Source organism: Sarcophilus harrisii, chromosome 3, assembly GCF_902635505.1.
Source record: "Sarcophilus harrisii chromosome 3, mSarHar1.11, whole genome shotgun sequence".
In the NCBI taxonomy this organism is placed as follows: domain Eukaryota; kingdom Metazoa; phylum Chordata; class Mammalia; order Dasyuromorphia; family Dasyuridae; genus Sarcophilus; species Sarcophilus harrisii.
The window spans coordinates 455193783-455216876 of record NC_045428.1 but is presented as its reverse complement, the minus strand read 5'-3'; the positions used below and the strand labels follow the sequence as shown (position 1 = coordinate 455216876).

The following is a 23094-nucleotide window of genomic DNA, read 5'->3' as shown; positions in this document are numbered from 1 at the left end:
TGCAGGAAACTTGCAAAATCTGAAAAGTGTATCCTTTCTGACAGCTAATTTCAAAAGTATCTCAATCCCCATAGGAAAGCATGATCTATTCTGACAGAAATTTAGTTTTGGGAGGAACTATACTGGATTTATGGGTTAGGAAGAAATAATACTTCCTGAAATAAGGACAGGGAAAATGAGGGAAATAAGGCAGGGACCCATAGAAATTTCATGTCATAATGAACAAGGCATTTTTCCACAAAGACCAAACTCATAGTTTCTTTATAGGCACTTATATCCTAAGCAGGGATTTTGGGATGGGACCCTAAATAACCCACTCCAAAATGGCATATCCATCATAAGGTTACGAACTCTTTTGGGGTACACTCCAGAAACCTGGACTGACACCGAATTTCTAAGGCTCTCTTTGGAGCAGCTGGAGGATGGAGCCCCAAAACAACTCCATCAATTAGAAAATCCCCAAACTGGAAGCCATACCATGCTAAATCCAGTTCGTCCTGGTGAATTCTTCCCATCTTTTAACTTGTAGAGAAATAAACACACATAGACACAAAGATATCTGTTTTAACCTGAATTATTTCTGTTGACTTGTATATTTGAATTGACCTCAGTGGGACATTTGATTTAAACGACAAGACATTGCAATCGGGATTTTCCCTTTACAGTACAAAACCCCTCCCCCAAACCAAAAGCAGAACCCCACATCAGCCTTATACAAGGTTGGAAGAAAGTGGTAATCTAAATATTTACATATGGGGCAAAGAATAAGCCACAAAATTATTTACAAAAAAATACATAAGCTTCTCAGCATATATATTTTACACCAGTTCATGAAAATATTAAAACATAAAAATAAGACATTATATAAATTAAAGTTAAAAGAACTCAGAAGTGTGATTCAAAACTTTCTAGGACACTTTTATCATGCGGGTCATGGTTGAAGAACCAAGTTTTCTACTGCATTTAACATAAACTGCAAAACAACCTTATCTCATTCTTTGACCATAAAAATACAAACCACCTATTAGGGGTATGGGGGGCTTTTTCCCTTCCCTTGCCCACCTTACGCACTGGCATTTTCATGCACAGTTAAAATTTATCATACCTGACACTCCTGTAGCACTCGGGACTGAAAAATCACATGCCTCTATTCTTTCTGAAACAACCTTCAAACATTCTTTTACTTTCACTATCATTCATTACACATGTTTCTGAGACAATGCTTTGCCAACATACTAATGGGATGAGCAATAGAAATGGGTGAGGATACAGAATGATTCAAATAGTGGATCTACTTGTTCCTTCTGTAATCAAAGCGGAACAATGCATTTTAAGCTGGTAAAATTGTACCCTACTGCCACCCAGAAGATGAAATATTTTGCTCTTTCTTCCTCATTCTTTCAAGTCTTACAAGTGTTCCCTCTTCAAAGAAGCACATTTTCTATTATCTGAGTTTTCCAACCTGACCCCAACTTTTTTTTCCCCCACAAAACACTTTGCTTTATGGTAAATATAAAGGGATAAGGGAAGAGATGCATGGAGCATTCTCAGGACAATTGCAGAGAACTTGCATGTGTAAGAAGAAACCAAACACATGATAAAATTAGGCTCAGATGAGAGGAACTAAAAACTAAATGGCACCTTTGAGACTATTTTGAAAATTCTGCAGTTGGACATTCTGAGAAAATTGCTTAGCCAAATCAAATGGAGACGACCACAAATTTAGCCGAGAACAAAATGCTAGTGATTTCACTATTAAAAGAATTAAAGAACTAGATAATAGATTTAATGCATAAGGCAGCTCCATTTTTGTTGATGACGATGCCCCATGTCAAAAAAAATTAACTTCAATGCCTTTCCTAGGTTTGTGAAGTCACATTCACAGTGACTTATGCTGAGGTAACTTGGCTCACAGTGATTTGCCATCCAATTTCTACCCCATAGTATTAGCAAGAAAGAGACCATGCAAAGTTCTTCAAATAATTGAAAACATAATTAAGGCTGTGTCTGCATTAGAGAAAACAACTGTAGATTCTGTCCAGAGTTCATAGTTTTCATAAATTTAATGATCCTTTGAGTCATTACTTATATCAAACTATTTACCTGTGGGCCTCTAGTTAGGAATTTCTCCAAGGAAAAATTGTTTAGCACTTTGTTTTTCTCAGTTTTGTGATTCAGAGATGGAAAATATGCATATATAAAAAATAGACTGATTAAACAGGCTTTTCTTCAATCATTTCCTCCAGGGCATACAATTACTACTAATCATGCAAACCTATTTTATAATAATCCCCTTTATCCCCTCTTCCCTTTCCTCCAATCATCAAGCTATTGATGAAGTATTAGTTTAGTATTGCCAATGGGCCAAGGGATAGCTAGGATTAAGAAATCTTAAGTGTTGGAAATTGAAATTTAGATGACTGGTAGACATGTCAATCACTTTAAATGATGTAGGAGTATTCTATAAAGCTATTGTTAGAATATACTTTGAGAGTAAAGATTGTTTCATTCTTGAATGTATATCCCAGTACCTCTAGGTGGCTGGGACATTGCTGGTGCTTAATAAATGCTTATTGATTATCATGAAGATAAAGATTTTTTCTAAACAAGTTGGATCTGTGCATTTGGTAAAACTACATGAACTTCCACAGGCCAATTACATGCAAAAAAAAAAAAAAAATCAGTTGCTTCCCAATTTCTACTGTAGACACACCCCTAAATGAGTATTTAAGACCACTGCTGTTGAAGTAGCTATGACCAAAGCTGGGAGATCAAATGGAGATGGTTACCCCACCCCCAAAAAAGCAAATAAACAGACAAAAAAAGGATGATTCTTTTATGACATGAGTTAAATCTTTTGTTACTTAATCATTGAAAATTGCAATGATATGATATTCTAGTCAAAGATGAAATGATGTGAGCCCTTGTATCTGTGAATTCACAGCAATGATAGCAGCATGATTTTAGCCTCATGAACACTTCATTTGCTTTTTCATTTTTCACTGAATGAAACTCACTCTGAGTTTATTTTTTAAAAAAGTCGGAGAAATTCTCATCGACTAAATTTAGATTCTCCAACTGTTTTCACCAAATTGACCATTTAAAAGATGTTAATGCCTAAAACTTAAGCATTAGTAAATCTTGTATGATGAAATGTCAAAATATGTTCTTTTACAAATAAACAACTGTACCACTAACCTGGTAGAGCTGTGAAGAGAGGAAATATACAAAAAGAAAACTATTTGGCTGGAAAAATCTGTCTTATTCCTACTGTCATAAGGAATTCCTGTGAGTTATTAAAAACAAAGTCTCGGGGACTAATTATACAGAACGTTTCTAGAGTTACAAAGTGATGTACCTGAAATGCTGGTGTGAATGACAATTACAATAAAACAGTGATCCCACTAAATACACAGTGAACTAAGAACATGTATTTACTCAGTACTTACATGATACCTACACAGAGTTCCACAGAAGGATGATATGATACAGTGTACTAAGCAGTTATTATAATAGCTTACATGTTCCCATAAATAACTGGTACTTACATTAAGAATCTCCAGGTAACCTGCACTCTGGTTTAGAAACAAAAATTAACACAAAATAAATTTGTAAATTAGGGTATGTTCTCTGTGTTTATCCAGCCAAACCATGCTGCTGTATTTTCCATGACAGTGTTATGAAATGTTTTTACTAGAAATTACAATTTACCAAGATTTTTAAAATAAAAACTCAATGGTAGTAAGCACATTAAAAGAACTGACAGTTTCTGAGGCTAAGCCACAAAAACAAAGAGGACTTGTCCTTCTTTCATTTAGAAGCTTTATTGTTATTCTAATGAAAAATCCTTTATGCATTTATGAAGGTAATTAACAGAACTGTGAAAAAAATAGTTTTCACAGGGCACTGAGAATAATATTTTTTAAAACGTTCTCAGGCTGAGGGAACAAATAATTTCTTAAATGCTTAAATTTATTTAATAATGTTTCCTAATTAATATTAATAACTTTCTGAATTTAATTTAGTATATCTGTCTCCTGGAAGAGAGGGGTGATTAGGTGAAAATGACCCAATATTCTGGGAGTGTCACAGTATTTACTGGGGAAAAAGTTAAATAGGAAACCAAAAGTAGAAGTTAAATTCTACCAGCAATTAATGCAGATTTTCCCATACTATGCATATCAAGTACCAAGAAAAAAAATGACAATGTTAATTTTATTTAAAAAGCAGCAGCAGCCCCCAATCGAATTCTAATTTGCCTTCTCTGGTGAATTTGGTCTGTGACTAAATTCTTTGCCATATATTCAAAATGAAGCTCTCCACAATCATTCAGGTCCTCCTTTAAATAACACACACAACAGAGTCTGTGGATGAGGGATATGGTGATAGGAAGGAGAAAAGATGATGGTTTGTTTCCTTTTCTTATTGGGATATTTTGGTTGTTTTTTTTTTAAACTTTTTGTGTATTTTTTAATCTTTTTGGTCGTTGAAAAAATAAAACAGTCCACTGTCCAGCAGAGGCTGCTTTAACTCTATTGTTCTCAGGGCTCATTCTGCATGGATCTGTGTTTCAGGATTCTGCAAGGACAACTCTGTGGAAAGGAAAGCCCCTTGACCCAGAGCTGTGGCATATGTCCTATTTTGTGGATGGGGAAAACCAGGAGCTATGAATGTACCCATTCCTCCTCCTCCTCCTCCGAAACCTCCCCGCTGATGCTGAGACATGGGGTGATAATCATCTAAATTCTCATACTGAGATAATACAGTCATATTACTTTGGCGCTTGCCATGGGTTTGGTACTGGTACAGGAGACTGGGGTCCCTCTCCATACTTTGTGTATGATGGAGTTTCAGACTGTGACTTCGCTCTGGCTTAGGTGGGGGAACAGACTGCACAGGATGTTCTTCTTCCTTATAGCAGTCTCTTGAGAGTTTCTCTGGGGCAGGAGGCTGCCGCATACGTGGCCGCTCTAGATCTTCAGAGGCCCTCACATCCTTGTGGTTCAATCTCAAAGTCTCCTGGCCCACTGTACTATATTTCCCTCCAGCAAGATGATAGTTAACTGGTTCAGAAGCATCTGGGATGCCTTTGGTCCCATAATCTAACTGACCAGTTCCTGTGGGATAAGGAGGCCCATTTTTTGATTCACATAACTGCCTATGGCTTACTTCCTGGTGTGCCCTATGTTCAGAAGCATTGGAGCTCATGTCATGGATTTTTCTGTTCCTGAGGCTGCTTTGCTTCAGAGGGAGAGACGGCTTCTCTGACTGCCCATTGCCATAGCCACCATGGTAATGGGCTCTGTCTAACTCTGGCTCAGGATGCTTTTTATAGAAGCGGTCATCTCCCTCTGGGGTAACTGCCTTGGTGGGATATCTCCCTTCTTTCCCTTCTGCCACAGAAAGAAGTCCAGTTTTCCCAGGATCTGATTTACTCCGTAAATGGATGACATAAATCCCACCCATGTCATCCTGCACAGCAGGGGTCATGTTGTCATACTGGGACATAACCGGCCCTTTAACCTTTTGCCGTGCTCGGCTTTCCCGTCGGATGGACTGCATGCGGTATTTTTCCATGTCTTCCAGGTCCCATGAAGTGTACATATGTTTCACATCAGCTGCTGAAGTCACATTGATAAGATTGTGTTCATTCCCAGAAAGGTAGCCAACAATGTTGCCTTGGGGACGAGGGGGCAAACCAGGGTAACGGTACAAGCTCTTTCCCTGAAGCCTGGGATTGTAGAAATTGAAATCACGGTTGGGCGTGCGATGCAACGGCCTCAACTGTACCGTGCTATAAGCATCCACATCATAGAAAGGCCCGTCTGAACTATAATAGGGACCAGAAGAACTGGAGTAAGGGCTGTACCGGTAGTGAACTCTGCCATTCTCAAAGTAAGGCTGTAGCTGAGTTACATGGTAATCTGAACGGGCCTGGGAGGACTGATATGGCTTATACTGGTAAAGGGGTCTTGGGCAATAGGATGGCTCATCATCTGGGGGTACTTCTGTCCGAGAAATGGGGACAGAACGGATCATAGAAGATGGAGGGGCATGTAAGGACTGTACTCTGCGGATAGTGGGGTATGGAGGAATGTCTTCAGGATAACAAGCACTCCGAAGGGACGGGCTTACCGAGGACACATACTCAACCCGGCTGCATGGCTTGGAGTGGTACCCGGATGAGTTTTTCCCAGGGGGTATATATGTATTATAACGGGGACCCATGCAACTTGGTGTCTCTGATCTGGAGCCATAGACTTGGTGTTGCTCGGGTTTATGGTGGTGCGAGGGGATACTCTGCGGGCGGTACTGACAGGCTGAAGCCAAGCCAAGGTGCAGACAGTTTTCTGCCCCGACAGAGTCAGCTGTGACATCGGGCCTCATGTAAGAGGGGTAAGTTGTTTTCTGAGAGGCGTGCTTCGGCTGAGGGACGGGGGGCGGGGGAGGCAGAGCATCATCCATGGAAGCTGATGAAGCGATGATGAAGGCATGGTAATTGGAAGCACTGGCTCCATCTGGATTACCCGAGTGTATGGCCGCAGCAATCTTACTATCCATCGTCCTCGTGGGTGGGATTGGCAGGGTGAAGCCTTGGGAGGCGTGCACAGGAACAGACTCAGAACGCAGGTGGAGAGGGGGGGCCCTTGTCCCCTCCCAGACCTTCTCAGGAATGCTTGGGGGGATGGCAGAAACATAGGTGGCACATCGAGTGGTAGTACTACTGCTACCATCACAGGTAAAGATGGAGGATGCTTCTGCTCCTCTGGACTCAGGTGGCTTCTCTGGAGTTGAAGCTACTCCACGCACCTGTTGAGAGAAAGCAAATATGGGGTTATTTACTTTGTTTTCTTTGCTCCTTTCTATAGGCCAAGATAAAGAGTCAACCACAATCACATATTTACCTGAACTACCTAGCAAGTAACCCTTAGTAACAAAAGGAGGCGTTCCTTCAATTACAAGATTTCCTGCTGCTCTTATTTTCTTACCTGTAGAATTACTTTAACCTTGCTGATTTCCCCACTATAAATATATTCCTACCCTATTACTAATTAATGTATGTTTATTAATCTTCATTGGCCTAAACACCAAGAACTTTCTGCACATATAATGTGGTCAAATTATCAAGAAAAATTCACAGATGGTGGCTGACCACTTTGTATGCCGGATCAGTTTACAGGAAGAAAAAATAACAAAGTACATCAATGGCAGAACTTGCCTCTACCCTGAGAGGCAGAAGGTAGATTTAACCACATGACTATTATTGTAAGCCAGAGATGGGGATTCTAAAAATGGCATCCTCCTCAGTGAACCAGAAATCCAGGTCCTTTTTGCTCACACTCAGGATTCACAAGATAATGATACCACCAAAGGAAGGAAGTGTAAAGTCAGCTAGTTCAACTCTATTATTTTACATAAAAGAAAACTGAGGGCCAGTGTGGTGAAGCGGCTTGTCCAAGGACATCCATACTCAGGTTGTAAGTAAGTAAAGCAGGACCTGAATTCAAGGTACTTCAACTTTCATCCCTTCACACTTCCACTGTGCTATAAGACCTACTCCAGCTGACATTAAAAAACCAACAGTGCTTAGAATAAAAAATCATCTCGATTTTAACTTTTAGTACCCCTATACAATATTTATTCTCTCAAGATATTAAGTGCTTGTGATCCAAGCTGCTAGTTAAAGTTTTAAAAATGTTTCTAGTAGTGTTAATTCTATGAGATTTTTTTTTTACATTTTTCTAGTGACTGATAGATAGGAATTATAAAATGTCTTATTTACATACAAGAAATCTGTTATCCTATTTTTTTGGTAGTTGTAATTGAGGCACAGAGGTTAAATGACTTGCCCAAAGTCACAGTCAGTCAGTGGTGGACATAAAGAAAGAACTTGTAAACCCTGATACCTAAAGTCCAGTTTGACTCAACAGACCATGCTTCCTTTGAGTTACTATTCAGTGAAGGACCTGAACAGCCTAGGAAGAAAAGGGAGAAGACAAAATCAAGCTACAGTGATTTGGTAATAATGCTGTCTTGCTCCATTCCCAAAGCAAAACCAACAGAAAGCTAGCTACCAAACAGCACCAACTCAAACTGCTTGAGAAGTCACTCAATTTAGGAATTACCAAAAAATTCCAATCTGAAATATACACCATTTTCAGATGCATTCCATAGGATTCAAATGTGTACAATCATACCTGAGCAAAATGGCTCATCACACCTGTTAGTAATAAACATACCGTTGGAAAAGGTACATTCCACATCACTTTCCCTTCCTCTTCTTACCTTGTGGGAATTATTTAGTCCTACACCAGTTGCTGCTGGTACCTGTCCCACTAAGAGCTGCTGCTCTGCTGGTCTCTGAGAAGAATGGGATAGAGGAGGACGGTTAGCTCTATGGGAACGCTGAAGGGTAGTGACAAGGTCAGCAGAAGACAGAGGCTGTCCAACCATATCCCAGTTAGTTTCTCTGGTGTTTGTTTCACTTGGTGCTGGAGTATGCATGTAAGCTGTTGGAGCAGGAGTGGCTTTGTCTACAGGGTCCCCAGGAGGAGGGTGGATTTTGTCCACAGGCAAACCGACAGTTGGGGTTACCTTTTCTTCAGGTTCTGAGGAAAGTTGTGATTTATCTGCGGCTGTATCCAAAGGAGAAAGAAGCTCTTCACTGGAAAAGTGGATATGAGGTTCATCTTGGTTCCCAAAAGAAACAGTTCGAATATTGGTCTTCCCTGGATTTTCATGCAAAAGAACAAGACTATCAATCTTGTCGGAATCATCTAAAGTTGCCATGGGAATTTCAACCTTTTCTGGGTCTCCAGAAAAACAGGTTGTGTGGGCCTGATTCACTGGCGAAGCAACTGAGTGGTATGGCTCCTCCTCAGATTCAACTGGAATTGACTTAGCGTGATCCTCAGTCACTGCTATACCCAGCTTAAGCTGATCATGGTTTCCAGATGGAGTGTTTTCAAGGTGAAGCTGTTCTGATGGCATACTAGAATGGAAACAGGTCTTATCTAAAGGAAAACTACTAAAAGCACTGGACTGTTTATCTTCTGGTATTGCTGCTGTAGTGTCTTCATAATTTGGACAAGCAGCATGTGAATTCCCTGGTTTCTTCAATGACTGAGTTGAAGCTTGCTGGGCAGACTCGGCCAATGCTAAGGCCAACATACGTGCGGCATTTTTTGGAGGCGGTGGTGGTGGGATAAGAGAGACTGAACTGACAGGAACAAGATCCTGAGGGGAGTCATGGGCAACTGCTCCTAGTAGGAAATTGGAAAAAAAATAAGAGTGAAAAGGTAGTCTATGTTATCCTGCATGGACAACAAAATATTCCCCTCTGACCAAAAAATCAAAAAACAAAACCATGAGCTTTCCACATCTCATTATAGCCATCCTTGATCTTCTGTACCACATGCAAAAGCTGTAGAAAATACAGCTGGTTCAGAAGGAAAACTAAAATTGTCCAGAGGTCTCAATTTCCTCTTGGATTCTACAGAGACAGAAACCAGAGAAGGCAGATACCCTCCCCTGGCTTGAAAAAGAATAATCAGAAAACAAGTTTTGGGGCTCTCAAAGTCCCTTCAGATGCTGGAAAATTGTTACTAAAAAGTCTAATACCTGAATCAAGAACTACAAAGTTGTGCAAAAATTATCCTTGAATTTTAACTGTCCAAAGAAACAAAAACAACTTTGAGGCCTTGATGAGAGGCTATTGGCTCTCAAGAGTTTTATTAGGACTCAAATCATTGGTAAAACCCTGAAAAGCAAGCTCTCTGAAGTATATTTCCCTTTTTTATTTTTAAAGGCATAGGTGGCATAATGTATTGTAGGTCTCTTTGAACTTAAAGAAAGAATGGGGGAAAACCAACAATACCTGTCTGAGTCTGTCCAGAAGGTACAGCTTTATTCTGGCCACTGGAGATGACCTGTTCCACTTTCCCTGGCAATTCTACTGCCTCAGCAGCTGCCTGGTCCAAGGAGTGGACTTCGGGCTGGCATACTTCTCGGGAATCTGTCTCATTTGTTCTCATCATTGCTACCTGAGTGGGGGACCTATTAATGATGTCACTTTCAAAGCCCTTACTCCAGGTTGGGGAAGATACATTCTGTGATGCTGAGTTTGGAACTGTGCCAATGACTTCAGACACTCGACTGGGAACAGTCACAGAGATTGGCTCTGATATGTTGATAGAGGGTGATTTACTTAATTTCCGTCCTATTTTTGGAGAAAAAGCATAAACAACCTTCTCTGTGAATGAGGATGGCTTGGAGGCTTTGTCTTCAGTTGGGCTTAAGTCCAGAGTAAAGAATGGACTTAATTTCTCCTGAAGTGGAGAGACAGGTTCAGAGCTGGTAGTACTGCCAGGAGTCTGAGACTGACTTCCTGCCTCTGCTTCCTTTTTACTTGTGCTTGGTTTGTCCTTGGAAAATCCCATGGAATCTAAGATGGAGGCAGTACTTTCCAAGCACTCTGATTCAGCCTTGGGAGGACTACACTGAAATGACATGGGATCAAAATCCAAGCTGGCTACTCCAATGTCTGGTGGGCTTAAGTCAACATCCTCAGTCAAATGAGGAGACATGAGGGCTGGAATATGTAAGAGTCCTTCTTCTTCTTCACTTTCATTGTCATGGGGTAGATTATCATAGGAATTACATCGGTTTCCCAGCATTTCTCCATTAAAAGAGGCAGATAATGCATCACTGCTAGACCGTGGTCTCCTGGGTCGGAAAAGTTTTGAATCACCTGGTAATAAATAATAATATCCAATAATTAATGTCACAGATATACACCATCAGGAGTAGTCATCTACCAACCAAAATGATTTTGCTAAAAGAAGGAATATGTCCCATTTTTCTTTCTGATTATAGCCAGTGAATACATATAGACCATGTAGTACTGAAAGAATATAATCCAAAAAGCAAATGTGGAACACCAAACAACTGCAGATTTGAGATGAGAGAAGCGAGGCAGGAAGGTAACATTTGATGGATGGGGTAAGAGCTGGACAAAAAGCTCCTGGGTTTTATTGCTAATTTTACCACTGACTCAATTTGTGACCTTGAGCAAGTTCCCTTTTTTCTTTATGCCTCAGGCCAACTAATCAGTCACCTCACATGGAAATGTGAAGGAGCTAAGTACAAAGACACAATTTTTGTACATGATAATTTTAAAATGCATATAATCACAACAAAACTTTTTCTCCCTTTTTCTCACATATTAGGATTGGAAGTGTTTTATATTGAAGTCAAAATATTACTTTATTTTGGAGGGGGGAAAGAACAAGAAAAGGTTTAGAACCCCAATTTATGCTCTTAAACTTTAAATTCCCTAAACACAGACCTTTACTGGTATTGAATTCTTTAAAACAACATTGTGAAAAGGATAAATGATATTAACTTCAGCTTACAGAACTGTTCTATGTTGACGCAACAGTGACGCTGAATCTAAACCTCCAGAGAGGCTACTTTCCTCATTTATTAAAAAAACAAACAAACAAACAAACAATCAAAGCAGAGTTTTGAACCATTTGACCTCTGAAATCTTTAACTTCGAGATCTATGATTCTAAATAGATTTGCTACTGATTTTTTCTTTCGTGTAAAGTTATAATCATTTAATGGATAGTACTATCTCCATCCAGTGAAATTTAACAAACATACTATTTTACATCAAGTTTTGATCAGGTATTATTACCAAATGTAAACTACTTGAATTGTATATGTACAAAAGCAAGAGCAAAACATGAGACAACTTCATCTGAACAAATATAAATAGAGTACTTAATAAGACAATAGCTCAAATGATATGACTGATATTTCAAAATATAGACATGCTACTGTCTTTAAAAAAAAAAAAATATATATATATATATATATATATATATATATATATATATATATATATAAATAATAGGTTAACTGGAGCTTTCATTCTTACCATCAACTGCATGAAGAGAAGTAAGAGACTCTTCACTTTTAGCTGAGCGAAGAGTTCCTTCTGTCCTGCTCCCTAAAGAATCAAAACCAGAGCATATTTTTATTATTCATTATCTACATATCTTTCATAAAAAGGAACATCATTTTTTCATTTACATGGTTAAATTAATGACTGTCAAGCCCATTCGGTAGTTTTTCATATGTTCAATTTAGCACATTGTCTAATACTATCTTATATTGTTGTCTATTTACTTTATACTTATACATTTTATCTTTCTAAAAGACTTTTTTATTTCTAAAGGACAAGAACTATTTCTTTTCTGTCTCTCAAACCAGTGGTACAAAAAAGCAGTCATCAAATATTTGCTGAATTGAATACATGACACCTCCAAAGAGCTCTCTCCCTCCTAAATGAATATATTTACTAAGGTTAGTTGGGAAGGTTTGTGTACTTGGAATTGTTTTTCTAGTGATGCTTTTATACTGATCCATTTAAATATTTTTACCAATGAGCCAATAAGCCATAAAGATATATATATATATATATATTTTTTTTAAAGTTAATGTTATATAACTAAAAAAGTTTTTGCAATTAGATATCACATTGGATATCATATTCTATAAAATCGAAAGATAGGCTAAGTACTAAGGTATTCTTCAAAACAAAAAGATGTCATTCACTACAAAAAAAAGTATTAAAATTAATGCAAAGCATTTGAAAGTTACATATATCCAATTACAAATGTTATATATTAATACAATTTGCGTAAAACAATTTCCTTTGTGTCTCTCTTTGAATTATATTATTACTAGTTTTTAGAGTAACTTCTGTATATGTAGTCCAAGGTATTATAATAGCATATCTCAACTATATGTAAAATGTAAATGATATTTATATTGTGGGATAATGTGTTCAGATAATATGCTACTGAATATATACTCAGAAGAAACAAACTTTTTACATTGTGTGTTCCTAATCTCTAAATGTACATATTCCCAATTTGGGTACATTGACTTACAATTGCATACATTATCAAACTTCCAATAAATTAGAAAATTTTTAAATATAAGACAAAATGAAATAATATTTGGTCCTAGAGTTAACAGAGATCCACAGGAGTTTACTGAGTAAGGGAGTAACAAAATCAGACATACTTTAGGAATATCTTAGCTATGTGGACAATGAATTACAGATGGGACAGAACTGAGGTAGGTAGATCAAATAGGCTATAACAGTAAACCACCATGGGGAGGCAGTGAGGGCCTGAACTAGACTGGTGGCTGAGTAAGTAGAGAGAAAGAGACAGAGGTCAGAGATATTGCAGGGAGAAACAATAAGATCTGGTAAATGAATGTGTAGGTAAGCTAAGGGATGACATTAAGTTTGCAAAGTTGGATGACTGGCAGTATTCTTAATAATAAGAAATTCAAAGATAATACAATGAGATCTACAAATGGAGAATGCAATCCATCTATCTAAAACCAAAAGGCTAACCCTTAAACTATACTACCTTAAAAGCAAAAGAGAGAGGGCATAGGATTCTTCCTCAGAATCACCCTGGAGTCATGCAGAGCCCACTTGTTGAAGAGTGGCTGCTACAGCTTTGAGATAAACTGGGGACAGAATAGTAAGGAATTTTGACTATACATGTACTGCAGGTGATAGTTAAATCATAACAGTTCTCTGGGGCCAATGACAGGAGAAAGCTGTGTGAGAGACAGATAATGTATCAAGAATGCATGTAGTGGTGTTAGACCCCCAAACCACAATTTGTCAACATCGAGACAAGAGAAGGAACTCATCTTATAACATTCTAATTAATTAATAAAACATCCACTGGGGTCATGCCATGTGTCTCCTTGTGATAAGGTCACAATACTGATTCTGAAGAGCACTGACCTTGAGTAAAGAAGAAAAATTCTGATGTGAGCTCCAGTGGAAAGCACTCACCTTTCAGAGCCATTGCTTTCATCTCTGAAGGCTCACTCTCATTACGCTGAAGTTTCCGTTTAGAAACAGATGATGATTTCCCTAAATTGAAAAAGGAACGCCAACTGCCCACAGGAGATTTCTTCATTTTATTTGGGGGTCTTTTTCTAAGACAATGAAGAGAAAAATATCGATGCCAAGATACCCAAGAACCAAATTATTAAGAAAATAAGACACATGGGAAATACAAGAAGCTTGGAAAATGTTAAACTGAAATAGTTTTATACATTGTTTAGCATACCATGAAGTTAACATTTATCAAGCAAATCAGATAACTGAATAGTACTAAACAATTCCATGTGACAACACTATAATTTTGTAGAATCACAGATTCAGAGCTATCTGGAATCTTAGACAGCATTCTAAGTCCAAGTCGCTTAAGAAAAGTGTAGGGACTTATTCATGGTCAAAGAAAATAACAAAGTCAGTTTGAACCCAGGTCCTCTTGATTAAAAATCTATTTCTCATTACACTAAACCACACTGCTTCATATTGATTTATTTTCTTTTTAATATTGACAACATATGACCTTATCTAAAAATGGAATAGGAAATATTTAGGAAAGAGAAATTTTAGGTTCTACATACTATGACTTTTAAAGAGGGCTGCAGACCTTATATTTGATGGGGAATTTTTCTTTATATACATGAATAGAGATAAACATAGGAAAAAAGAATATGTGACAAAGAACAATGTTACTATCAAACAAGGTTACAAATCAAAGGTATTCATATATACACATGATTACATATATGCGCACACATGTATGTGTCTATGTGTATAACAAAACAGAGATATGCACGCAGCAGAAAATCAAAATAATAAGAGTTAAGAAAAATTGGAATGTCTTAAAATAGAGGGGTGTTTAAAAGTATGGCATGTTATTTTCCCTAACAATAAAGCAAGCAAAGAGCCAGACTGCCATGTATGATGTAGAATATAAAGACAAACAAAGGTAGAAAAATGACAACAGGAGGTATGGCAAAAGACGATTAAGCAAAAAAGCAAAATAGGTGAGATCAAGGTCAGAGATATTAGTTAGGGTAAAAAAAACTAGCATCCTATATATTTAAAGTAATCACTGTTAGTATCAGGATTCAAAAATCTGAAATAGTTTGGTAAAGAAAAGAATCTATGGCTTAATTTCACGTTTAAGAAATGTTATCATAGTTACATAACTGAAATGGGGGAAGAAAGCCTAAAATATGGGTACTGATCCTAAGAAAACACATTGGTTCTGCTTAATATAAAAATGACTATCTCCCTTCATGGGTATAGAGCTAGACTCTAGAGATCTATATCTAAATTAAAACATGATAGGAAAGACTTCCAATCAGAGCTTTCAAATCTATTATGCTTTAATTTACAAGTAAAATTAAGTAAAGAGCTTAACTGGCCTCAGAAGTCTTTTCCAACTCCGAAAAGAAAAAGATAGTGTAGTTGCTGCAGTTACTTTGCAGAACCACAGAATTTTAGGACAGAAAGGGACTTTACAGGTAATCATAAATAATATATATGATATTAGATAATATATATAGAATTATAAATATATAAAAAGATATAATTTAATATGACATATAGATCTACATATATAGATCTATCTACCTATAATACATATATCTATATAATATATAGATAATATAAGATCTGTTCTAAAGTTAGTCACTGCTTATAACCAGGCATTTCCTCCTAAAAGTAAATTGTTACACCTCAACATTAAACACAAAACTAAAACAAATCTTTCTGTGTGTATGTATGTATATGTATACATATATGTATATATATGTATAGATATATATCAGATAGAAAATTAACTTATGTACAGTAGAAATTGAATACTCAAGAATTATCCTTGTAGAAACTTTTTTAAAATAAATTATTTTCAATTACATGAAGCTGCTTATTAAAATGATCCATTTTATTTACCCAATCACAGAATTTCAAGTTGGAAGGGATCTCAGGGTCTTCAAATTCAATCCATATATGAACAAAACTATCCTCTGGAACATACCTGACAAGAGGTCACACACCTTTGATTCAAAAACTCCAAAGAGTTGAACCCACTACCATCCAAGGTGTCCCTCACTATTTGTCTTGGATGCCATGTCATACCAAGCAAAAAGACTATTCTGGCACTTTTGTTTGGTTACAACACTGAAATACAGGACTAAAACCTGAATCTGAATGAAAATCAGTTACTTCACCTTTCAAGAGGAAATTCAATTATAGTGTGGAATTTTCCTTGAAGTGCAGCAGGCCCTTCTCCCACTTCAATATATTTATTGTCGGGCACAGTTGGAGAATTGACTTGAGCTTGTGTTCGTGCCTGGGCTTCCTCCAATGTTAGTAGTTTGGTGGATGGAGAAGATACCAACAGGGACTTGGGCCTCGAAAGAGAAGCTGCAAGTATAAAGGTCAAATTAAACTAGTACAGGAAAAAGGTAGGTGTGTATTTAACAAAAATATTTAGATAGTTTTCTGTGTCCTGCTCTAAAAATATCCAGAATACCACCTCAATTCAAGAAATATTTAAGTATCTACAATAGACTACATTGTGCTAGGTACTAGATGTTCCCAGGTAAAAAAGTCCTTTGTCTCAAGAAAAGTACACTCTAGTTGAGGAGTGGGATAAATCATGTACAAAAATAACTAAAACATTGTTAGAAAATCATTAAGAGCATAATATAGGCCAGAATGCATGATGTTCAAGTAGAGGATAATAACTTCTGATGGACAAGGGGAGGAGAAACCAGGGAAAACATGAATGAACCAAAGTAAAAACCTTTATTAAGTACTGATTATGTACAAAGCATTAAGCACTAGAGTAAAACAATATGGAGGTAGGAGGTATTATCACAGAAGAGATTCCACCAGATCTGACTCTTAAAAGAGAACAAGGATTCTAGTGAGCAGAAAAGAACCTGGGTTTGAAATAGTCTGCTACAAGACAGGAAGATACTATGGTCAGTCACTAACAGGAAACAAGAGAACAAAACATGGATACAGCAAGTAATCCAATTGGACAGTGTAAAAGTAATGTGAAATAAGGTTGAAAAGGTGAAAGATGAGGCAAGAAGTTGGAGATCATTTCCACAGTTCATGGTAATGTCCATTACCAATGAGGGCCTCAATTATAATTGGGACAACAAGAGTGGAAAGAAGGGGAGATGAAAAAAATAATTTATAGATACTGATTTAGTGTGGGACGCAAAAGAGAGGAATATGGAAAGAATGACTCCCTGACTCAGAAAACGGTGGTGCTACCAACAAAAATTTGGAAAATTAAAAGGAGGATGAGATTTTCAGCGAAGATGAGATAAATTCAACTTTTGATATCTTTATCAACATGCCATCACTGAAAAAACTATTTTTGATATAATTTGGTAAAAAGCTACATTACTAAAAAAGACTACCATGTGTTTAAGGTTGACAGTTTCCCCCTGCATGTGGTATTTTCTTTATTCACAATAAATGGTCACGGTATGGTGTTTCCTCTGCAAAATGAATTTTAAAATTGTCTAACATCATCTCTTTATATTCATATAGCAGGGAAAACTAATTTTCCCATTTACATGCTTTTAGAAAAAGTTACTTTTATAGAGAGAAATGTGAATCAATATGTGCTTAGTCATACCTGCCCCATCCTGAATGACTGCACTAATTTTGCAGCTGAAGAGAACATCCACATGATTAAGAATGAATTCAACTACTACTGACTGAATTCTCACTTCCATGAAGGCAGCTGTTCCACTGAAGCAGGCAGATTCTATTTGTTTTGATCTATGAAGTAAAATGAATTACAATTAGAAATTTTAAAAGGTAAGCAGATACTGGGATGTGAATCACCGAATTCTAAAGTTGAAGGAAACTTAAGTGATTCTGAGAGATGTCAGCCAAATTCCTCATTTTACAGAGAAAGAAACTGAGATGCAAAGAGAGTAAATGACTTTCCTGTGGTCAAAATGCTATAAACTACTTTTAATTCTTTAAATCAAACCTTTAAATGTTTAAATTTAAATTATTTCATAATAAACATTTATTAAGCACCTGTTATGTGGCAGCACAGAGGTTTGCATTATAATAAATGTAATATTTATGACAAGTTTACTGAACACAGGAAGTACAGATTACCTTAGAAGATTTGGAGCCCAAACAATTGCTAGGTTCTTGGCGTGCATATTTGTGATGGAACAATAGTCAGCTAGAAGGGACAAGTGTCTCATTAAGAACTCCAGTGTTCTGGAAAATGAAACAAACACACAAAAATCTATGAGCAGACAGAAAATATTCCTCAATTAGCATTTCATTCCACAACCTTGTCAGCAGAGGAGTCCTATTAGTTTAAGTCTATTTCTTCAATAGTAAAAAGGAAATCAAAAACAACTTTAAAAAAAGAAAACTTTGCTATCAATTAATTTTATCTTATCATATAAGTGGGAAAAGGGAGTTGTAGAGACTGATTGTGGTTACTGCAAATATTAAAAACTTTAAAAAGCCAATAAAAAAAGAACTGAGGAAGTTTGATTCACATAGAACCAATGTTTAGAAAACCATTTATTCTGACATTCTCTGACTATATATAACTGGCTTAATTACAATAAGTCAAGAACAACTACCTGGAAAAAGAGCACCAGTCAGGTGTCCCTGTGACACAGAAACTACCCTTCCCTCCCTGTTGCTAATAAGTAAGATTTCTTTCTTCTTCCTCTTGAGTCAGCAAATACTTGGCATTATGCTTTTGTTGTTATTCAGTCTTTTTACTATCGTGTCTAACATGACCCCATTTGGGGTTTTCTTGGCAGAGATACTAGAGAAGTTTGCTATTTCCTTCACTGGTTTATTCTACAGAGGAGGAAACTGAAGCAAACAGGGTTCAGTGACTTGTTCAGAGTCACACAGCTAGGCCAGATATGACCCCAGGAAGAGGAATCTTCTTAACTCCAGGTCTTGATACTTTATCCATTGTGCCCCCTAGCTATCCAGGACTATGTTCCCTCTCTGCTTTCACTTTGGCTCCAGTGGTTCAAAGGACATGTCTGAAAGTGACAAAGGAGAGAGGTCTCTTGCCTTAGAGACCTCATCTCTCACCACTATTTTTGGAGACCATATCCTAGGGCTAAGAAGTTACTTCAGTTATCTAAAAGCCAAGAAGTCCTCACTCTAATTGCAGGGGAAATTGAGGTGGGGAGCAAGGAAGAGAGATACATTTCTGGCTTCCTCAGATGGAAAAAAAAATAAGTTTTCTCATAAGTGGTGGTCAGGTTCTATAGTATTATGATCTGTACAGTATTATTAGTAATAGGAAATTCCACATACAGGATTGTAGATGGACTTGGGTTCAAACTGAGAGAGAGGCTGTGTGCCCATAGATTAATAACAACTTTGCTGAATCTGTTTCTTCAACTATGAAATGGGAATAACAGTGCTTAACTTATAGGACTGTTGTGAAATAATTTCAAATGAAATAATGTGTGTCAAGCACTTTTCAAGCCTTAAAACAAACACAGAGATATGTACTATTGCTCTACTAACTTATTCTCATTAAAGATAAAATGGGCTTTTTTGGCCTAGGCAAAGCAATCTAACCATCCTTGTCACATCGTTCCTAGGGGAAAGACCCTTGGTGTTTCAAACAACAGAGTTCCATGTGAACTGTTTTAGTAAATTGGAAACCACTTAAATTAAAAAACAAACAAACAAGCAAACAAAAATAAACCCTGGCTCACAGAACTGGAAGGACTCTTATGGCCTTATTTTATACAAGAGAACAGGAGGCACAGATAACATGACTGGCTCATATTCACCCAGAGTCAGAAGCAAAGTAGGGGTTTAAATTCTTCTGAATCCAAATCAAAGCCTCTTTCCACCAAGCTACTGCATCACCACCAATTAGGTAAACATCTCTCTGGCAAGAAAGCATTTTTGGTCATTTGATTAACCTGTCAAGTTATACCAATAAAATACCAATTTATTTTCTGCACACAGCAGACATATGAACTACAGATTAATTAAAATTCTCTGCTCCATCAAGAGCTAATTGGTTCTTAAACACCCTAAGCAACAGTCAAAAAGAAGATAGTAGATTTCAATATCCATTAGAGGGAAGCATATTCAGGAATTTGGGGAAAGGAGTTATTTTCCCAAGAAATCCCAAGAGCCTGTCCTTTGTTTGTACAATTTTATCCAATATTTTTCTTTTTAAAAAAATAACCTTACATCCATTAAGATAAAGCACCAGAACCTTAGTTACTGAGGCATTTGGTGAAGTTCCATCTTCTTCAGCTTAAGCAGGTGATGTCAGTGAAATATTTAATTTTATCCAAGAACAATAATTTAGCTCCTGGTTCTTAGAGAGATATCTAAATTATAGGCCTTTTCTTGTGTTAAAGATAGTGAGAAGGGGACAAATAAACAGTGTATTACTGTTCTGAAATTCAGAGAAGGTACTGCTTCACATATCTAAGTCTTCAAAGAAGGAGTGTAGATTTCATAAGAATCTAGAAAATGACCCTAATAGAAATAATAATTCTGTCTTTCTTGATACTTCATTATTATAAAATGATATATTTTTCTAATATTATATTATTTGATTCTCACAAAACCCACTGATGCTGGTATTATTATTCATATTTTTCAAATAAAAAACCTGGCTTAGAGAATTTAAACCAAGCTCTTCATTAAGCTTAATCTTTGCTGTGTAAGTGGGGCTTTTAGTTAGAGGATTAGATAGATTGTAGGATCAGAGACTTAGAACAGGAAGAAACTTCAAAAATCAGTCTAACTCCCTCATTTTACATTTGAGATAACTGAAGCCCAGAGTCCACATGAAGTGACTTATAGAAGGTCAAATAAATGATAATAGCGGCAGAGCTGACATTTGACCTCAGGTCTTCCTGACTTCAAATCCTAAATCCTTTCCATTGAACTCTGTCTCCACAGGATTGGGAGACTTAATTTTGCAGACCAAAGAGATTTTTTTTCTGTGACAAAACCACTTTGGAAATCTATTTTGCAAGACTGCATTAATTTGGTGGGTGTGGTAACACATGCCTGTAATCTGAGCTACAAAACGGCTGAGGCTGTCAGATCTCTAGAGCTCAGGAATTCTGAGCTGCAGTGGTCTGTATCAGCTGAGCATCTGAACTAAGTTTGGCATCAGTCTAGTGAGGTCTTAGCAATGAAGAGGCCATGGAGTTGTCTAAGGAGGGATGAACTGGGCCAAGATGGGATCAAATTATTTTCTTTGGATAATTAATAAAGTGGTTACAGTAGAGAACTTAAAATATTCTAAACCTTAGCAGCAACAGGAGCTGACCAGTTTGACTTGAATAAAGACTGCATGAAGGAGTGAAAAAAGATAGAGACTGAACCTGCGATTCCATTAACAAAGAAATTCAATAAAAAAAATACATACTTCTATACAAATAGAAGAGCTTAATATACTGTATATAAATACATTAACTTCAATTTCTTAGCTTAGTTGTTTATTATATTCCAGACACTGAACAAAAAGCCTCACTGTTTTCTTATCGTCTAATGAGGGAGATAATAATATGCAAATAAGTATATAATAGAGGTATAGAGAGTTAAGGAACTGTTGATGGACAAGATGCTATCCTTACTACTACAGTATGTTATAAGGATCTCTTCTTTACTCCCAAGGAAAATGAAGCCTAACATATTTGTGCTTGATATACAATGATAGGAATCAGACTTAGGGAAACTAGGCCATATTCCCAGGTACAGTCTGTTGCAAGTGTCTACTGACTTCCTTTCTGGGGAAGAAAGCTATATAAGTCTCCTTTAAAGAAATCTAGAGAGCTTGGAAGCTAAGTTTCAGAGGCAGGATCCTATCAAGCTTTTATACACTTCAAGATCTCCAATAAAAATATTGGTTATTTGGACTTTCCTGCCTATTGCTCTATCACTTATCTCAGGGATGATATGATGTCACTAAATAGGCTACATTCTTGCTGACAAGCCTAGCAAAATTACACTGACTCTTTCTAAACATATCTAAATGAATAGCAAAATCTCTCAACTATTTTTTCCTTATGTGGTCTCTTTCTTGTAGCAGGTAATGCAGGAAACTTGGTAGGAATAATCAGGAGGCCTGGGAAGGAATCAGAATAAACCCTGACACATCTTAAAGAAATGACATAAAAAGTCACTTAAATACTTTATGCCTGAATTTCCCTCATACAAAAAATAAATGGATATAAAAATGACTTGATGGACCACTAAGTCTCTGTTCCTATAAAGTCACTTCAAAGGAAAAAGTATTAGCCTATTGAAAAAGATGGGATTTAATAAAGGTTTGTGAAGGAAGGGGCAGTAGTTGAAAAGACAGCACTCAAGGTTCAGGCATGTAGGTGGGAGATGGGACTACTGTGTATGAGGAAATAGCAAGCTGTCCACTATGGCTGGATGACTGAGTTCATGGCAGGCAAAACTAGGCAAGAGAAGACTAAAACAGAAAGAAGATAGGCTGTAGAGAGCTTGAGAGCCAAACGGAGGAGTTTATGCTTATCTCCAGAAGGAAGGAAATAAAATTAATACAGCCTTCCATAATGCCAAGTACTGTTCTAAGACTAGAACCTAGAGGTAATAGGGAGTCACTGGAGTTTAATGAATGAGTGAAATGATCAGACATACACATTAGGAAAACACTTTGCCAGCTGTGCAGAGGATACAGCGAAGAAAGACCCAAGGCAGGGAGTCCAATTAAAAGGCTATTGTTGAGTCATTGATGGCAGATGTGTAGTGAACAGTAGGACACCCATACGAGATAAGGCACAGCAAAACTATAAGATCTGGCAACTGGCCTGATATGTGGAGGAAATGGTAAATATAGAAATAAGGATGATACTGAGATTATGAATTTGGTACCCTCCACAGTAACAGGGAAGTTTGGGAGAAGGGTGAGTCTGGGCAGTAAAATGTTTTTATTTTGGACAGAATGAGTTTATGATGTCTTTGTGGCATCCAGTTTGAATGTCCAATAGGCAACTAGTAATATGTCTCTAGAACTCTGGAGAAAGAAGAGGGATGGATATAGAGATCTAGGAATCAGTTATTTAGAGATTAAAATTAAATCTTCAAGAGCTAATGAGGTCATTAAGAGAGTACTGAGAAAAAAGAGGATGGGCCACTGACAGTGGC

The 23094-nt window shown here is 37.1% G+C and overlaps 1 protein-coding gene across 5 annotated transcripts in view; it reads right to left on the bottom strand.

Annotated features, from left to right (window-relative positions):
* Positions 1–558: 558 nt before the first annotated feature.
* ARHGAP32 (Rho GTPase activating protein 32) overlaps positions 559–23094 on the bottom strand; it is a 368512-nt gene continuing 345976 nt past the window's right edge. For all 5 annotated transcript variants that reach the window (XM_031960907.1, XM_031960906.1, XM_031960908.1 and 2 more), the window contains 8 exons: positions 18064–18171; positions 17567–17712; positions 16137–16332; positions 13894–14039; positions 11944–12015; positions 9878–10750; positions 8287–9263; positions 559–6810 (listed from right to left, as the gene is read on the bottom strand). In XM_031960907.1, the coding sequence (XP_031816767.1) occupies positions 4549–6810; positions 8287–9263; positions 9878–10750; positions 11944–12015; positions 13894–14039; positions 16137–16332; positions 17567–17712; positions 18064–18171 (4780 nt within the window). In that variant the 3' untranslated portion in view covers positions 559–4548. The remainder of the gene's footprint in view (positions 6811–8286; positions 9264–9877; positions 10751–11943; positions 12016–13893; positions 14040–16136; positions 16333–17566; positions 17713–18063; positions 18172–23094) is intronic.